This window comes from Pleurodeles waltl, chromosome 7, assembly GCF_031143425.1.
Source record: "Pleurodeles waltl isolate 20211129_DDA chromosome 7, aPleWal1.hap1.20221129, whole genome shotgun sequence".
NCBI lineage: Eukaryota > Metazoa > Chordata > Amphibia > Caudata > Salamandridae > Pleurodeles > Pleurodeles waltl.
Window position 1 is genome coordinate 692876719 of NC_090446.1, and position 20557 is coordinate 692897275.

The following is a 20557-nucleotide window of genomic DNA, read 5'->3' on the forward strand; positions in this document are numbered from 1 at the left end:
AGGTAGACGAAAAGAACTGGTAAAAGCAGCCAGAGTTAAACACAGTAAGGAGACAACCACAACACCTACCAGCCTCAGCCCGGTGGCTGGGATTCATTTAAATGTGATCTGTTAAGCAGTAAATGCCACTAATCCTCTGGACTAGTACGAATTACACTGGTTAAAAGGAAAGGATTAATGTATTCCAGAGCTAATCAGTGATGCACAGAGCATTGCTGTTGAGTAAACAGCGGGCTGGTTTAGTGCGCATTAAGCGCAGTCAGGGTGATTAGCCTACCTGCTGCTTTTAGTGTTTTTTCACTGTCACTATAATATCACATGACAGTGATTGTCTCCTTGTAGGTAGATGCAGCGGTAAACCCCAACAGCACAGGCTTAGTGGGTCCTAAGCTCTGTTAACAGGTGATCATCGGCCTCATCCGCTGCATGCAGGTGCCCTGGTCTCACTTGCGTGCGTTTGCTGTGTTTCTGGCTCAACCCTTGCTTCCTTCCAGAGGAGGAACATTGTGATAGGGTAAGGGATCCTCCAGCCAGTGGCGGAAGGGTAATCCTTCCTTTAACGTCCTGTCTAATTATCTATCACTGGTGACCACCCACCTATCAGACCTCTTGTTGTTTGGTGCAAAGCTGCATGCGTCTGCTTGATTGGATTGCAAGTTAGTTTTTGCCTCTCCAGAAGAGTCACTGGCTCGTATAAGCACTGTATTTATTGGACACGGCTTGCTACGTGCCTGTGTGGCGCTTTAGTTATTCATTGTGTGAATTGTTGGTTAATTTACTCACTCTAAGAGTTGATTATCTGGACCGTTGCAGCTGGTGATCAGGGTTCTGGCTGACGTGGAGATAAGTGCTCACCTCTATGGCTCATGTGCTTTCCCAGCCTCCTAAAAGCCATTTTATTATACATTTTAAATGAGAGCTTAAAACGTTCCAAACTGAACAGCTTCTCGGGCCTGCTGCTGGATCTTATAATGGCGAGGGGTTTATGCTGGGCTGCATGGCCTACCTGGCTAAGACTAATCACTGAATATGAGTTGAGAATATGCGGCCTTGGCAGCCCAAGCCGTAAAACTGCACATAATCATGAACCACTCCTTTTATGTGAATAAAACTGAGTATGTGGCCTTCACCAGGAGGGACTGATGTTCTCAAACTGGTGTCTGTCTCTGCAGACATCTCAGAACCAAAGCAGCTGTAACATGATTTGCGACCTGGTCATTGGGCAATGGATCCGCCAGATAGATATTCCCTAAACTAAGAAATCGGCTCCTGGCTGCAGCACAAATCTGCTCCATGGGCTCCTTATGATGTACTGTAATCTGTAGACGTGTGTTAGTGATGTTAAAAATCCGCGTCATTTCGATTTCACTTTGCATTATGCATGTCTCTTTGGAAATCCCTAACAGGTGAGAAACCGGCTTCGGGGGTCTTTAAAAGTGCGCCATGTGGCCTGTTATGTGCATGTAACCGTGCTTTGACTTCTCATGCCGGACGCGCTTCTGAGTTCTCCTGTCTTGTGTTCCCCCGTTAGCCCTGGGATGCGGCCAGATGTGAGTGCTTCGCCCGCCAGCTCCACCACCACGTCAGCCCCGCCTCCGAAGCTGTGCCTCGTGTGCTCGGATGAGGCGTCGGGGTGCCACTATGGGGTTCTCACCTGTGGCAGCTGCAAAGTGTTTTTCAAGCGAGCTGTGGAAGGTACTTTTGATTGTTGCTGTGTATAGTTCGATTTCTGCAGCATCACCCCGAGTGGGTGGAAAACACACACTGTTGTCCCAAATGAGATGTTATTGTGCCATGTTTGCTGTACAGAGTCCTTGCTTCGTAGATTATAAATGTTTATTTTCACCTAACAATACATAGAGGATTCCCATTGAAACAATGAAAGACGCACTGTAGTACAAATCCTTTTGTGTTTGCTGTGCCAATGCTTGTTTAAAATGTTTTGCCTGGTGCCACAATACAGTTCAGAAAGGTAGGTGAAGAGAGCCACTTGCTGCGTTTATGGTGTTTGTTAAAAAAGTAAGACCTTGAGGGACTGAAGGCAGGGCAACACAACCACCAACATAGTTTTGCTTGCCCTGTGTCACTTGCTGGGACTTTTGTCAGTGTACTTCAAACACTTGTTATAGCCCACTCATATCACTACTCCTCCTCCTTTTAGACTCTGCACAGAGATTACATTGTATTCTAAATGCATTGATAGTGCATTATATGGGATGACACATGTAATAGGTCAGATGGGTTATCAGTCGTGTGTGACGGACTAATATGTCTGCCAAACTCCAAATCAGGCCCTTTGTTTTTATCGATGCTTGTTAACCTGACGCAACCTTGTGCTTCTCCCTAATCCAAGTGGTTGCTACTGAATTAAAAGAAATAACAGCGAGTCAGTGGTTTTGTTCCTTACGGCAGCCACTTTGCCCTTGTTCCTAATGTTTGGAGTGTTTAACAGAGGGGCTTCCCTTGTCCTTGGTTGCGCTTTGCTGTTTCAACTCTGAAAGAAACACTTGCCTTCCAGCTCCAGTGGCTGTTTTGGGTAGAGACACACTCCTGGGATGTCACGAACCTTTGAAGTAATAAACTACATCTTTACTAGAGATTTCAGATGTCTTCATAGACAGGACGTAGTAACTTAGTTAACGCAACAACCATTTCTCCCAAATTGTTCGGCTGGCTCTCTTTAAACTTTTAGTCTCACCTCTTTCATAGCAAATTGTGGCGATTCTCAAAAATGCCTATATATTTTCAGGATTTAGGTTTAGCTACAATGTGAATGTTGCATTTTTTTCTTTCAGAAACGTTTCTTCAAAAAAGTTGGAGTTCTAAAACCACTGTTTTCTGGGGGACTTTTGTTGTTTTCAGGCTGTATAGACTCATCACAATCTCTTGACTGGCAAGCATTTAAGTTTGTAGATTCGAACTTTCCGCTTTGTTTATGATTCTCAGGAGGTGTTTGCATTGTGTGTATGCAATGAGGCATGTGAAGATGTGTACATTTGTAACACAGAGGAAAGATATGCTCTCCTCATGTTCAAATTGCAGGGATGCTGAAAATCATAAACGGCACATTTCTTTGAACTCCTTTGTAGAAAATCCTATACATGTTGCTATATATGAGTTTTCCCTTGTATTCTTTGGCCACACGACCAATTTTCTGAAAACTGTCATCACTGAGCAGAAGAATAAATCACAGTCGAAGCATGGGCCAATCTTCCACTCCAAGTCACGGGCCCAGTCCCATTCTCGAGTCTGCTCACAAAAAAATCCACTTCTAGGTTGAAGTCTTCTGGTAAGTCAAAATCTAAGTTCAGACATGAGTGCAGGAAGACCAAGCGAGACTGAAGCTCCATCCCAATACTTGAAGTCTAGTGAGACGGTGTCCCGATTGAAAAAAAAAAAAAGAAAAAAAATACACACCCCTGACAGGTCTCCTGATCCTGAACCTTTGCTGGAGTTTGTCCCGCGCACCCCAACTGGGCTATTTAACCCGCAGCAAATAGCTTTGAAAGAGGCAGTGCTGCAAATCTTTGGTGCGTTTCCTGTTCTCTCTGGTGCAACTTTGATCCTCATAAGCAACAGGATTATTAGCTTTCCACTGCCTGGTCCGCCTCTGACACTGTGTGCCCCCCCAAGACCTATGCCAACTGCCTCACTGACTTCTACCGTGGCGCCATGGTCCACACCAATTTCTTCCTTCCCTGTGGCTGCACTGATTTCACCGGCACCAGTTAATAATCCAATCCTGTCTCTAATCTCTGACCCTGATTCAGGTCTGTGTCCCGGTATGAATAGAAAAGTGCAATTGGTGGTTATATATTTTTTCCTATCCAGCACCTCTGCCCTGATGCTGGTACAAGCAGAGGATTCACACTATTTTTGATTCTGATTCACACTCCTCGCAAGTGACACCAAAAGTCCCTTAAACCACTGATGAAGACGAGAAAGGCAATATTTTGTTTCCCTGTGATTATACTGAGGATTCATTGTATATGGACTTACAAAATGTAATTTTGCTAGATACATCTGAAATGAATCTAGACTTGCCACCATGGACACCAACAGAAGAAAAGGCTTCACTTGCAGTGGTAGTTTGGCAGGAAGCAAAAGCATTAGAATTGCAGTTTCCCTCTATAGGGACAAAAACAAATATATTGATATATTGACTGAGAATCTTCAACCAGATCCCACCTTCATCCAAGCCATTCTTACAATTTAATGAAGCTCTAACTGATGCTCTTCTGGCTATGTGGTCTAAGCCAAGCTCATGTTTGCCACTCAGGTGATACAGCTTGGTCCCCAGTGGCGCAAACTACCTAACTGAACACCCTAAACCGGACAAACTAATTGGTCAGTCCTCAGGAGGTAAATTTAAACCCAGTTCCTTCTCAACCACCTTTGCTGATAGGGAATTAAAAATAATTGATGCGTTTAGAAAGAGAATGTTTCTTTGGCCAGCCTAGCATTCAAATCTATTAATATTGTTGATTGGTTACCCCACGTACTGTGGGACGTAGCCAGAGACATCTTCCAGGGTGTCGCTTATCCAAACTATACAAGATGGTCAGGGCGCACAGCCAAGTATGTCCTCAGAGCATGCCTGGACACTACAGATTGCATGAGCAGAGCTATTGGCAGTAGTGTCATACTCAGGAGGCATGCTTGGATGTGATCAACCGGGTTTTCAGAAAGCATGCCAGTGTACTTATAGGACATTACCTTTGACGGCTCCAGGCATTTTGGTGAAAAGAATAATTCACTGCTAAAATGATTAAATTATAATCGCGCCACAGCATGATCTTTGGGGCTGTTGAATCCAGCCATGCAATTCCCCCCAACCCCTGTCCCCCCTGTTCCAAAACTGGAAATTCTGATGATATTCCAGCGGGCTAGCTTACTGACAGCACCAGCCTTCCTAAACTGAATTGCAGCAACTAACCAAATCCATTTGAGGCCTCAGGTGCGGCTCCAAGAGATACCAGAGGCATCCAGAAAGGGCAGAAATCTTCCAATTCTTCATTCCTTGCAGCAGTGGCCACCAAGCTGTTTTACTTTGCCCATCATGCACATGATAGGCCGGTTGGAGACAGGATACAACATTTGCTGTCCATCTGGAGATCCATCACGTTGTACAGATGGGTCTTACAGATTGTCCAAAGGGGAGTGTTCCCTGCCCCTTATTTATTTTCCCCATACCTTCTTCCTGCAGCGACATTCAGAGGAAACCTCTCAAATTCTGATGCAGAAAGTCAACCTTCTGTTGTCCAAAAGTGCCATTGTACAGGTATTGGGCTCAGAGAGAGGAGGATGCTACTTGCATGAAGGTAAGAGGCCTCTAATCCAGCTTCTATGTATCAGTATTTTGGAAATTCAAGTGATTTGTCTTTCCCAGAAAGCCTTCATACTGGCCGTCTAAGGGACGCTGGTGCAGGCCCCTCTTGAACAACACAACTGCCATGTGGTGTTTCAGCAAGCAGGGTGCAATGGGGTCCTGGATCCTGTGGCTGTAGGGGCAGTGTCTTTAGAGGAGGATGGACCAGCAGTACAACTTCCTGGTCGCCAACTACCTGGCAGGGTCTCTGAATGCCAGAGTGGACAAACTGAGCAGGTGCTGTCTGGCAGACCACAGGTGGTGTCTTCATTTTAAGGTGGCACAGGGTGAATTTGAGCAGTGGAGTGCATCCTGGCTAGATCCTTTTACCACCATCTAGAACACCTAGTGTCAACAATTCTGTGTGATGGAGTTTCTTCTACTGCACTTTTTGGCGACATGTTCCAGCTGGAATGGAAAGAAGGACTGCTATACTCATTCCCATCAATATCTCTCCTTCTGAGGAAGAGCACGAAAGACCAAGCCCATCTTATAACCCTGGAAGAGGCCAGGAGTGGGTGGTGCCAAGCACTCCTGAGCATTTTCCCTCTGCTTCTGCTTCAGGAGGACCATCTGACTCACCACATCTTACACTTCCATGCAAGGAGATGGAGTGATGGCAGCTAAATGCATTTGACTTGCCGCCAGATTCTCTGCCTGGCATAGTGCCCGAAATACTGACCCCTTGCAAGCTAGGCTTTCTGATGTTCTTTTGTTTTTTGTTTAGTTATCCCAGTAGGGCCTTACCGTGAGCACAGTGAAAGTTTATATTTCGACCCCTTCGGCCTTCCTGTGTTTACCTGACCAACTATCTTTTGTCAAGTCACCAGTTGTGATACATATTAAAAAAGGTTTGACTCTACTATTGCCCCGCCTAACTCATTTTTATGCCCAATGCCATCTAAACTTGATCTTGACATTTTTCAGTCGCGCATCCTTTGAGTCTGTGCACAGCTGTTCTCCAATGCTCCGAACACAAAAGACAGTTTCCCTGATTGCCATATGTTAGCAGAACGTGGGAGTGATGTGCAGCGCCTGCACTCCATGTGCCCTAACCCCCTTCTTTCTGCATAAACTGGTGCTAAGGACTAGGCAACCTTCCTAACTAAGGTAGCTATCATTGGATGATTGATTGCCAGAATATTGTACCACCTCACACCTGATAGGTGGAGGAAAGGTGTCATTAACTTGACCCTAAGAGGGCCTTTAATTTTTTTAATTGACTGGCCAAAGGACCTTCAAGTGGATGATACGCTCTTTGTGGGTAGTTCTGTTGCAGTGAAGGCAAGGTGAAGCAGAAGAGGACTCTTTTGAGATGGATAGTCATCTCTATTAAGATCAGCTATGCAGTGCCAAGAAGCAGCTCCCTGAAAGCCTGTGGGCACATTCCACCACTACTGCTTTAGCGAGGTGGGTAGCTGTTCTAGGTATCTGCTACGCTGCGACTTGGGTTTTGGTTCATACTTTCACAAAACACTACAGCTTTGACAGTCAGGTCCGGCTGGAAGGTCACTTCTTCCTTTCTGTTCTGCAGGACTTTTATATCCGAGTCCACTTCCAAAACCCTCCACCTTTATGGGATGCTGTCAGGGTATCTATTCTAAAAGTGAAGAACATGCAGTCAGAACTATCAATCAGAAGAACAAGTTATTCACCTACCTTCTACACTAATCGCAGAATCCTCACCACCCTCCCACCTCCCCACTCTGTGGAATAACTTTCTTTTAACAACTGAAAAATCCTAAATTGGGAATTGGCACACTGGTACAAACAATTGTCTGCACTCCACATCTAAGGGCGTGGAAAGTGGAAAAAGTAGAAGCTGATAGCACACAGGGATGGTGTTTCTATGCAACATTACTGCATCACTTCCTGGGCGGTATGGAGCCAACTCGGAGTTACACAGCACCAAATAGTGCTGCGCTGGAGCATTGCCGGAGAAAAGTTTCTCAATAGTCTGGCACCGGTGGAGTATTCTAAGGTGAGGAATCTGCGGTTAGATAGAGTATTCACCAGAAAGAGCAGTACCGAAGATAAGTAATTTGTTCTACTGGGTTGTCCTTCAGCCTAGGTAGCTCTCTGCCCGGGATGCCAGACACATTTCATCCCAGAACTCTCTGGTAAAGGAGGATGATGATGAAGTTCCAGTTTATGAAGTTATAAATGGAACAGTGAGTAAATTAAATATTGAGTCTATACATATTATAGGTTTTTATTGCTGAACCTCTCCACATTCTTCTTCGTTGTGTCTGTGAGGTGTTTGGAAAAACCACTGAAAAAACAAAATGTTTATAGTTCCATAACCCAACTCAGTTTTCTTGTGAAATACCCCTCTAGACTTCTCTGGCTGATTCTGCGTGAAAAAAGAGGTCTGTGTTGACACCACAACCACTGCTTCTTTTGAAAATGAGAACAGAAGGAATGGTTTGCGAGGCAGCAATTTGTGCCAGACGTTTGCCACTGTCTTTAGCATTTCATCAGCAGTGCCAGGAATATACAGGAATGGTCTTTAAAAACCAATACCCACATTTGTGGACATTAACCTTTGTGAAAAGGTAGATTAATTTCAAATTCTTAAGGAGCCCGTTAACATCAGTGTGGCTAAAACTACCGCCGCTCTTCCAACACAGGACTGTTGTTTCTCGATTTTGTAGAGTGGCATATTCATTACTACACCTTACTTCTTCGATGCCTCAAGTCCAGCAAAAGAACATGAATTATGCCATTGCATCTTTTGCTAATTATGAAAGTCAAATATTGACAATCAGGGCAGAAAACCTAAGATCCGTCAGCTGGGGAAAAGAAGGGAGAGGCCTAAAATTATACTAAGATGCTATGGAAATGCCATTACTGAGTACACTGCCCCTACTGGAAGAGGCAGGAGTAGCAACTCGTTCCCAAGAGAAATCTCAAACACCCTTATCGCATCAAAAGAAGCAGTACTGGCAGGCCACACACAGCTTGCATTTTCAGTTATACATCGGACCAATTAGCATTGATGTTTGTTGTTTTATGGCACAACACAGGAAATTTAGCAGATAGTTGCTTCTGTGAAATATATTTCACCAAAGAGAATACTTAAAGTAATAATCTTTCACATTCATGATTATTTGCTCTAGATCCATGAAAGCGGACTATCTCTATGCATTTGAGAAAACCCAAACACTACACGGCCAGTTAATGTTTTCTTTGGGTTTTGGACATCAAGAATGAGGAATGATTAATAAAGATTCAAATTCCCTTTGTTGCTGGTCTTGGAGATGATGGTTATGGGTTCAGAGAGGATATTCATAGTGGACGAAGAAAATAACCGTTTAGTAGCTTTTCCTTCTCCATCATGGGACTCTCTCCAATATTCATAATAGAACAGCATGCTAAAAACAAAAAAATACTTAGTGAAAGGAAGTTCAGAAACATAGTTTGGAAAATAATTCAGCAAGGAGGTTACTGAAAGAAAGTTGATTACGCCGGGGTACCATTTCTGCAGAAAATACCTGGATAATAATGCTTTCTAAAGGTATGGGACAGCTCTCAAGGGATTCTAGAACCACCTAAAAAGATTTGGGGTGGAAAGACAGTAGGACAATCGTGTTTTGATCTTCTTTCATACGTGACCATCATTATAATCAAGGTTTCAAGCTGGCGATGACAGGGGACAGCTTCATGAAATAGTGTGAAGAAGACTGTAGAATTTAGAAGATCTTTGCCCCCAGAGAGACATTAAAATCTTTGAATCCTTTGAACCCATAAGACTCTATTATTTGCAACTTCGCCATTAGACACTTTTCCAAGCTAATAAAGAAGCCCATCAGAAGGGCATAACACCCTTTCTCAAACTGTTGATTACAAGTCTCTCTCCTAGGGGCAGAATTACTAATGTATATGCGGTGCTAGCTGATGCACAGACCCCTTCAAGGTAGGCATTTGTGAACAAAGGAAAAGGTGTTTGGTAGAGTAACACATGAACAATGGTTAGGATCACAGTGTGCCAACTGGTGAGTACCAATACAAGATAATGTACAAATAGTACATGAGCTCTGGATAGATAAATAGCTGAGGCCCAACGAAGAAGGCAAACTTTGGAGTCCGTTTAGAAGGGGGAATTAAACACATATATGGTGCTCTTGCCCCAAGCTACTTATATATTACCAGGAGATATTAAGTCATAATATTGAAACCTTAGCTTATATGATTACTAGTGATCCCTATGTTGCATTATGGGGCTTGCAATGGAAGCCATGTCAATTAAATGATTGGATGCTCTGAGTTTGTGGTACTGGCCACAAAGCCGTAAATAGCAGAGAATAGAAAAAAGCATCCACTTCAACAGTGAACGAATGGTCAAAATGATTGTGGGCAGCGATGACAATGGAGATCTTGCCTTAGGATTTAATAAATGAGAGACTGATTCGCTGCATCTTGAATCTCTTGAAGAATTACTTGTGGTGCCCATTTCTCTCTTTACACTGTACCACAACTTTATTGGGATCCGAATTTGACGCAATAGAACTCTGATCATGCGTGACTTTAAATGATTCCACAATTGTTGTAAAGTGATGTAATGCAGTGCTATACATTTTTGTGTGCCCTATGCTGTAATGCTACTGTCTTGAATACTTCATTTTGAATACTTCACATTGTTAGTCAGTATTCTCCGGTACAGAAGTATGTCTCCGAGGACGTGTTGAGCATCTGATACATATTGAAGCTGTTCAAAGTCACTGGGAGTATCTAGAAGAGTTGAAGCACCTGGATTCTCGCTTTTCTGGTACAATTAAAACCAATAGAAACGTGTTTAAAACCATTTAAAATGCATGGGGGGTGTCGGAGTCAGGAGTAGCCTGGTGTTCGATGGCATCTGTCGCTGTAGATACGCATGTTTTGCATAGCTCGCCATCTGGTGTTGGGCCGGAGTGTTACAAGTTGTTTTTCTTCGAAGAAGTCTTTCGAGTCACGGGACCGAGTGACTCCTCCTTTTGTCTCCATTGCGCATGGGCGTCGACTCCATCTTCGATTGTTTTTTTTCCGCCATCGGGTTCGGACGTGTTCCTGTCGCTCCGAGTTTCGGAACGGAAAGATAGCTAATTTCGGAAGATTTTCGTCGGTATTGTTGCGTTCGGGATCGGCGTAGTTAGATTCAACACCGTGTCTAAGATCGAAGAGCTCCGCTGCCCTTCGGGGTAATTTTTTCGATCCCCCGTTGGGGCCTGGTCGGCCCGACCGCGTGCAGAAGAACGCCGATGGAACGGACCCCGTTCCGTTTCTGTCCCAAATGCCACAATAAATACCCCTATACAGACCAACACTTGGTCTGCAACCTGTGCCTGTCACCTGAGCACAGTGAAGACACCTGCGAGGCCTGTCGTGCGTTCCGGTCCCGAAAAACACTCCGAGACCGTCGAGCCAGAAGGCTTCAGATGGCATCCGCGCCGACAGCCCACCGGGAGTTCGAGGAACAAGAAGAGGAGGGAACCTTTTCGATCCAAGAATCGGACTCCGAAGGATTCGACGATACACAAAACGTGAGTAAGACATCGAAAACCACTCAGAAGAAGATTTACAAGGCCCAGGGGACGCCACTCCCACCAGGCCATGGCTCGACCCATAAATTCGGTGACCGACCGTCGGCACCGAAAAAGGCCCAAACAGTGCCGAGATCGTCCGACTCCGGTCGAGAGACCGGCACGCAGCCTTCTCGGGACCGAGAAAGTGCTGGAGACAAGCATCGACACCGAGATACCGGTGTAGACACGGCTCGACGCCGAGACAGCAGCACCGAAGAAGATCGACGCCGAGAGGTTTCGGCCCCGAAAAAGAAAAAAGTCACATCGGAGCCGAAAAAAGATGCAGACAGGGTTTCGGTGCCAAAACAATCTGCATCCGACCCAGTTTCAGGCTCTTATACAGAAGAGCACTCGCTAACCTCCCAAATGCAAAAGCATAGGTTTGAGGAAGAGCTACACTCAACTGATGTAGACCATACGCAAAAGCGTATTTTCATACAGCAGGGGACAGGAAAAATAAGCACCCTTCCCCCTATTAGAAGAAAGAGAAGATTGGAGTTCCAAACTGAACAAACACCACAAACAAAAGTGGTGAAAAAAGTTACCCACCACCCTCTCCTCCACCTGTGATTAACGTCTCACCAGCACAAACTCCATCACATTCCCCAGCTCACACCACCATGAGCCAGGGTGACCAAGATCAAGACGCATGGGACTTATACGACGCCCCAGTGTCAGATAACAGTCCGGAGGCATACCCTACGAAGCCATCTCCACCAGAGGACAGCACTGCGTATTCTCAAGTGGTGGCTACAGCAGCACAATTTCACAATGTAAGCCTCCACTCAGAACAGGTCGAGGATGACTTTTTATTCAACACACTCTCCTCCACCCACAGCTCCTTCCAAAGCCTGCCTATGCTCCCTGGTATGCTCCGGCACGCAAAAGAAATCTTTAAGGAGCCAGTCAAAAGTAGGGCAATCACACCAAGAGTGGAAAAAAAGTATAAGGCGCCTCCTACAGACCCGGCTTTCATCACTACACAGCTGCCACCAGACTCTGTCGTTGTAGGAGCAGCTAGGAAAAGGGCCAACTCCCACACATCTGGAGATGCACCACCCCCAGATAAAGAAAGCCGCAAGTTCGATGCAGCTGGTAAGAGAGTCGCAGCACAAGCTGCAAATCAGTGGCCCATCGCTAACTCCCAGGCACTACTTGCGCGCTATGACAGAGCCCATTGGGATGAGATGCAACATCTCATTGACCATCTGCCCAAGGACCTACAAAATAGGGCAAAACAAGTGGTTAAGGAGGGACAGACCATTTCCAACAACCAAATCCGCTCCTCCATGGACGCTGCAGATACAGCTGCACGGACAATTAATACATCTGTAACTATCAGAAGGCATGCATGGCTCCGAACGTCTGGATTTAAACCAGAGATTCAGCAAGCAGTTCTCAATATGCCTTTTAACGAAAAAGAACTGTTCGGTCCAGAAGTGGACACAGCGATTGAGAAACTCAAAAAAGACACGGACACTGCTAAAGCCATGGGCGCACTCTACTCCCCGCAGAGCAGAGGGAATTACAGCACATTCCGTAAAACACCCTTTAGAGGGGGGTTTCGGGGTCAGAGCACACAAGCCAGCACCTCACAGGCAACACCGTCCAGTTACCAGGGACAGTACAGAGGAGGTTTTCGGGGACAATATAGAGGAGGGCAATTCCCTAGGAATAGAGGAAAATTTCAAAGCCCCAAAACCCCTACTACTAAGCAGTGACTCACATGTCACTCACCCCCCTCCACACAACACCAGTGGGGGGAAGAATAAGTCATTATTACAAAGCATGGGAGGAAATCACTACAGACACTTGGGTTCTAGCAATTATCCAACATGGTTATTGCATAGAATTTCTACAATTCCCTCCAAACATACCACCAAAAGCACAAAATTTGACAAAACATCATTCCAATCTCCTGGAGATAGAAGTGCAGGCACTATTGCAAAAGAATGCAATCGAATTAGTGCCAAACACACAAATAAACACAGGAGTTTACTCACTGTACTTTCTGATACCAAAGAAGGACAAAACGCTGAGACCAATCCTAGACCTCAGAATAGTGAACACATTCATCAAATCAGACCACTTTCACATGGTCACACTACAAGAAGTATTACCATTGCTAAAACTACACGACTACATGACAACTTTAGACCTCAAAGACGCGTATTTCCATATACCAATACACCCATCGCACAGGAAATACCTAAGGTTTGTATTCAAAGGAATACATTACCAATTCAAGGTACTGCCTTTCGGATTAACAACCGCACCAAGAGTCTTTACCAAATGTCTAGCGGTAGTCACTGCACACATCAGAAGGCAGCAAATACATGTGTTCCCATATCTAGACGACTGGCTAAACAAGGCCCATTCGTTAATAGAGTGCTCAAATCACACAAAACAGATCATACAAACCCTCTTCAAACTAGGGTTCACCGTCAACTTCACGAAATCCAACATTCTGCTGTGCAAGGTACAACAATACCTAGGAGCCATAATAGACACAACAAAAGGAGTAGCCACTCCAAGTCCCCAAAGAATTCAAAATTTCAACACCATCATACAACGCATGTATCCAACACAAAAGATACAAGCAAAGATGATATTACAACCCCTAGGCATGATGTCTTCATGCATAGCCATTGTCCCAAACGCAAGACTGCACATGAGGCCCTTACAACAGTGCCTAGCATCACAGTGGTCTCAAGCACAGGGTCATCTTCTAGATCTGGTGTTAATAGACCGCCAAACTTACCTCTCGCTTCTGTGGTGGAACAACATAAATTTAAACAAAGGGCGGCCTTTCCAAGACCCAGTGCCACAATACGTAATAACAACAGATGCTTCCATGACAGGGTGGGGAGCACACCTCGATCAACACAGCATACAAGGACAATGGAACGTACATCAAACAAAACTGCATATAAATCACCTACAACTTCTAGCAGTTTTTCAAGCACTAAAAGCTTTCCAACCAATAATAGTTCACAAATACATTCTCGTCAAGACAGACAACATGACAACAATGTATTATCTAAACAAGCAAGGGGGGACGCACTCCACGCAGTTAAGCCTGCTAGCACAAAAAATTTGGCGTTGGGCAATTCACAACCAAATTCGCCTAATAGCACAATTTATACCAGGGATCCAAAATCAACTCGCAGACAATCTCTCTCGAGATCACCAACAGGTCCACGAATGGGAAATTCACCCCCAAATTCTGAACACCTATTTCAAACTCTGGGGAACACCTCAGATAGACTTGTTTACGACGAAGGAGAACGCAAAATGCCAAAACTTCACATCCAGATACCCACACAAACAGTCCCAAGGCAATGCCCTATGGATGAACTGGTCAGGGATATTTGCTTACGCTTTTCCTCCTCTCCCTCTCCTTCCTTACCTGGTAAACAAACTCAGTCAAAACAAACTCAAACTCATATTAATAGCACCAACTTGGGCAAGGCAACCCTGGTACACAACGCTGCTAGACCTATCAGTAGTACCCTACATCAAATTGCCCAACAGGCCAGATCTGTTGACACAACACAACCAAAAGATCAGACACCCAGATCCAGCATCGCTGAATCTAGCAATCTGGCTCCTGAAATCCTAGAATTCGGGCACTTACAACTTACCCAAGAATGTATGGAAGTCATAAAGCAAGCCAGAAGGCCATCCACCAGGCACTGCTATGCAAGTAAATGGAAGAGGTTTGTTTGCTACTGCCATATTAATCAAATACAACCATTACACACAACTCCAGAACATGTAGTGGGTTACTTGCCTCACTTACAAAAATCTAACCTGGCTTTCTCTTCCATTAAAATACACCTTGCAGCAATATCTGCATACCTGCAGACTACCTATTCAACTTCCCTATATAAGATACCAGTCATTAAAGCATTCATGGAGGGCCTTAGGAGAATTATACCACCAAGAACACCACCTGTTCCTTCATGGAACCTAAATGTTGTCCTAACTAGACTTATGGGTCCACCTTTTGAACCCATGCACTCCTGCGAAATACAGTTCCTAACCTGGAAGGTTGCATTTCTCATCGCCATTACTTCCCTAAGAAGAGTAAGCGAGATTCAGGCGTTTACAATACAAGAACCTTTTATACAACTACACAAGAATAAGGTCGTCCTAAGGACTAACCCTAAATTTTTGCCAAAGGTTATTTCACCGTTCCATCTAAAGCAAACAGTGGAACTTCCAGTGTTCTTTCCACAGGCAGATACCGTAGCTGAAAGGGCACTACATACATTAGATGTCAAAAGAGCATTAATGTATTACATTGACAGAACAAAGAACATCAGAAAGACTAAACAACTATTTATTGCATTTCAAAAACCTCATGCAGGAAACCCAATATCAAAACAAGGTATAGCCAGATGGATAGTTAAATGCATCCAAATCTGCTACCTTAAAGCTAAACGACAGCTGCCCATTACACCAAGGGCACACTCAACCAGAAAGAAAGGTGCTACCATGGCCTTTCTAGGAAACATCCCAATGCAATAAATATGTAAGGCAGCCACATGGTCTACGCCTCACACATTCACCAAGCACTACTGTGTAGACGTGTTATCCGCACAACAAGCCACAGTAGGTCAAGCCGTATTAAGAACATTATTTCAAACTACTTCCACTCCTACAGGCTGAGCCACCGCTTTTGGGGAGATAACTGCTTACTAGTCTATGCAAAACATGCGTATCTACAGCGACAGATGCCATCGAACTGAAAATGTCACTTACCCAGTGTACATCTGTTCGTGGCATCAGTCGCTGTAGATTCGCATGTGCCCACCCACCTCCCATGGAGCCTGTAGCAGTTTGGAAGTTACCTTCAACTATTTGTATATGTATCATCTCAACCTTAAATAGGTACATACTTAGTCACTCCATTGCATGGGCACTATTACTACAATTCAACTCCTACCTCACCCTCTGCGGGGAAAAACAATCGAAGATGGAGTCGACGCCCATGCGCAATGGAGACAAAAGGAGGAGTCACTCGGTCCCGTGACTCGAAAGACTTCTTCGAAGAAAAACAACTTGTAACACTCTGGCCCAACACCAGATGGCGAGCTATGCAAAACATGCGAATCTACAGCGACTGATGCCACGAACAGATGTACACTGGGTAAGTGACATTTTCATTCTGATCCTTACCGTGCTCTAGCAGAAGTCATTTCCACAAGAAATCATGTTTCAGGCTAATAAACACTTTGGAAGAGTGGGACACAGTTTAGAGCCTGCAGAGTGAAGAAAGTTGTAGCCCTAATGGACAGTGAGAGGCATAGATGTTTATATAGCTTCTGCCCCAAAACGCATGACTCGGGGGCAAAAAGCAAAACCGTCTAGCCCCTGGCTGCGTTCTGAGCCTTTGGCTGATGCACTGAAGTGACACTGGTCCTTCAAGATTCCTAGGATGCTCCTAGAGTACTTGCATACCCAACCTAATCTGACTGTCATCTTGTTTCTCAAATCTGTACCTATGGAATACACGTAAAATGATCTTTTGAAGATTAAAAACACCCACCTGAAATTCAGTAACGTATGGAACCACCTGTGTAACACAAGCTGCAGTGGCTCATAAGAGTACAGACCGCTCCTCTGCCATGTAATGCCTCTTGACAACGTTGAAATCCCTTGATTGCCTTTGTATTAAACCAAAATGGACGGCTGCTTTCCTGCTCCAGTGTCACTTTCTTTTTTTATACATATGTTTTATTGTTTTTGAAAAAGGAGTAAAGTACAGTGCAACCATACACCATGGCACCTAACACCGAGGATATTGTTAGGAAGCCATACATTAATTGCTTCCGAGTCCTAGACATGTAATAAGTATCCATAAGGCAAGAAAAGTGGTGAGTTTGTGTTACCATGGTTCTACTGGCCCGCGATCCAAGGACCCCAGATTTTTGCTTATTTGCAGACAGTGCTTTTTCACTTATAAACCGTCTTTTCTGCCCTGGTGCAGTAGTCCATTCGTATGGACCATTCCTGTAAGAACAGGAGGGTCCGCCAGTCTCCAAAGTTTATCAGTGTCTCACTTCGCTATTTGGAAGTCAGTTCTAGCCAGGTTCCTCTGAGCGCGGGAATGTGCCCAGCTTCCGTTATTCCCAGTAAAGCCACTTTGGAGACTGGGTTATGGGTGTGTGGACAATGTGGTCTAGTGCTCTGTGAACCTTAGTCCAGTATCAGTCTGCTGCTGGGTGTGTCCAAAATATATGATAGAAATAGTGACGTAACCTCGAGGGGGTGGGCCCCCGCAAAGAACCTGGACTGGACCCTCTCCCGCCAGACGCAGTCAGGAGCCTGACACCCATGCACACTGTATTGTGCTTAGGGCCCCCCTGGAGCTCTCCCGCTTCCCCCACACCGCAGGGGCTGTGGGGGCCTTTGTTATGCCAGTGGATAAAAAGTTCATAAGGAGACAGCGCACCTAGTACATTCAGAGTTCCAAGCTTTACCCATTCCCATTGGCCTCTCTGGCAGTAGTAAATTCTGTGGAAGTAATTAAACTGGACCAATCGTAGGTTTGAGGGAATGACTAGTATCTGGGCTGCCAGGTTGTCTCTTGCCACTGACTGCCCCCAGCTTCAACCTCCCATGCCACCCTTCCACTCTGAAGGGGGTCAGGAGCCCTGAGCAGGAGGGAACGGTAGCTCCAGTGTCGTTTTCGACTCAGGATCACCAGTGTCAAGTAATGGTCAAACCCTGGTGTGAACTTACGGGCCCACGTGTTTGGTGATAAAGACAAGTATTCAAACAATTATGACTGAGTTTGGGACTTATAAAGTGCATGCATGAAGTGTAGCTGTCTGTAGTCCAACAGTGAAAAGACAGGGTTGAAAAGCCTTGGTCCAATACGTTTGTGCTGCCTCCTGGAGAGACCAGTCCTAAGAAGTGCCGGCATGAAAGATGATGAGAACGTCCCTGTCGAAGGGTGGTACGGTTCAGGATTTCGCAGGATCACCCGATGGCAGCAAAGCAGTGTATGGGTAGTTGTGTTGCATGTGCACAGGGTAATGGCTGATACGCCCCACACTCTTTCGCTCTGCCTGCGGCATAAATAACCTGAGATCCCTTCAAAGCTCAGCTTTGTGAGTGAAACTACTGCAGGTTGGGTACTTTCATCCCTAAAGGGTAGTTGTACGAAGGTTAGACCAGGAGTAGGTTCAGCTTCTTCTGTAAAAACTTAGTAGCTTCATGACGATGTTTCACAGTCTGAACTCTGAATTACAAGGCAGCGTCTGCCATTGTAGGTAGGGCTTACTCTGGGGATGTGGACCGTATCGTGGTTGGTGTATTGTTCAGATGGGAGCCACATATTTGGGGGAGACTGAAGAGGATGGGAGGGATTGCGGAGCAGGCAGTGTAGTGCCTTGACATTTCTTCCTAGCTACCAGCAGGATGGGGGATGTGGAGCTGTGTAAGCAGTGTTGGGGTTCATGGTGGTTCCTACTAGAACTGATTTGCCTTCTTAGAGGATAATGGGGATGGGCATTTCAGAGAGACAGAGAAACAGCGCCAGGCAGTGCTGCTGATCTGGGTGACTTGGCTGAATCAAGATCACTGCCAGACAGCGACGTGAGATGGTCGCCATGGGTCATACTGCAAACAAGGAAATCTCCCGTCCGCTAAGTTTATGGTAAAACAGCCACCAGTTGAGGAGTAGCGGGCCCCTCACACCCCGGTGCCACTGCACATGTGGTGCTACTGATAGCTACACCCATGCTCCCAGATCTTTGGATTCCAGGTGAGGATTGATGGGAGTTGGGGTAAGGGCCGCTACATGGGCAGCTCTTGGCAGTACACAACAGTTTGAAGAAATTCCTAATTTTGACGATCGACGTTTTCCTGTTGTCCTCAGTTTGACAAGATAAATGAAGGCCTCGTGTGGATTGGCTCAGGTACAACACATGTGCCCTGATGAAGGCTTGATAAATACTATTTCCACGACTTTCTTGTCTCCTCGAAGGTGGGCAAAACCCATATTGGCCAGACATAGCTTTTATTAGATGGATCGAACCCAAAAGTAACTGTAAGCAAACAATCCTCGCAATAGAGGGCCATCGTGTGGGTACAAGAGCTGTATAAGGGCGGCAGTGATTTATTACCAATATTCCTATTACTTTTTTATCAAGATTAACATGGGATTCAGAAACCAAATGAAGCTAGTCACGCATTTGATTTAAAATCGCAATTACATTCTTATCCGACAAGGCAGGCGTACTTATAACCTTTGTCTTACTAGGAGTGTTTGAATTTTGGGCCGAGGCATTAACCTCATACCATGAGTGACCAAGTTTGAAAAAAGTAAATCTTGTCAGCGACTTTATAGTCTCTCATTGTGAGAACAAACTAGCCCAGCCAACTGTAAACAGAGATGCAAGTAACAAAAAACAGTTGGCAGAAAAACTGGGAAAGCTACCAAAGACAGACTCTGTACATGGTTTCACATCTCACTTGGAACGTTTGTGTGATGCCTTGGAAAATATTTACAATTATGTGCGATCAGATTGCAAACACTACCTTTATAGCATCAAAGGATTGTAGACCTGAACTAAAAAAAAAAAAAAAAAAATGGATGCTGTTTGAGTTATATGCAGCAAATGTAAGTATTACAGGCCCTATGTTAGTCTCCTGTATGCTGTGTACCGGGAACAGATTTTTGGGATTCTATTTTATCGAGTTATTTATTGTGGAAAATAATTAATGAAAAAAAAAATGTGGTTTTCAATTGCTTTAATGAAGTTTTATTTAAACAGGTAGCTTCTGTAATTAACATTCGCCCTTCGTTCTCAGGCCCCTCTTTTTCCTTGCCTTTTTACAAGGTCACGTTCTTTCTACTTCTCTTCCCTATTTTCTATAACTTCTGAGCCGTATACAATTGCTGTGCTGCGACCCTCCTAGTAAGCCACAATTCGGTATTTTTTTTAGTAGTGTATGCCACTTTCCCCTTTACTGTACCTTTAATCTGAGATCAAGATTTTTAGCTTTGTTTTCAATTAATTTTTAATTAAAAGTTATTTTTTCTCACTAGACGCTTCTTTGGGCACATTGCACTGTTCACTATATTTCAAAACACTGAAATGGTTTCCCCTTTGCGCTCTGCTAATAGGTCAGCACAACTACCTGTGCGCCGGGAGGAATGACTGCATCATCGACAAAATCCGGAGGAAGAACTGCCCAGCGTGCCGATACCGCAAATGTCTTCAGGCCGGGATGAACTTAGAAGGTATTTGCTTATTTTCTTCACTAATTATATTAATAGTCATCGAGTGACTTCACTACAGTCGGGGCCACCAGAATTACAAGGATCTGCGTCCCCCGCGTTTTCCTCGTATTGGTGCGTTTTACCACATGCGCTAAATAATGCAATGCATGCGTCATATGTTCAGGTTAAACCAGAATTGTTTCCAGTTCAAATAGTTCAAGCGTTATTAACATAAACGTGGTCCTCGTAGCGGAAGACGCTTTGTAGAGCTTAACTGGTCACCTTTCAACTTTGAGTGTTGTATTCAAGTATAAAACGGTATCAAAACCACCAGTTACTGGGATGGCAAAAGAGGGTTGACTAGAGAATGAAAAAACCCGGACATAT

General features: G+C 44.7%; 1 protein-coding gene across 3 annotated transcripts in view; it reads left to right on the forward strand.

Moving 5' to 3' along the window:
• The window catches only part of NR3C1 (nuclear receptor subfamily 3 group C member 1), a 503133-nt gene that overhangs the window by 277532 nt on the left and 205044 nt on the right, over window positions 1-20557 (forward strand). For all 3 annotated transcript variants that reach the window (XM_069244696.1, XM_069244697.1, XM_069244694.1), the window contains exons 3-4: window positions 1532-1695; window positions 20075-20191. In XM_069244696.1, coding sequence (XP_069100797.1) covers window positions 1532-1695; window positions 20075-20191 — 281 coding nt within the window. The remainder of the gene's footprint in view (window positions 1-1531; window positions 1696-20074; window positions 20192-20557) is intronic.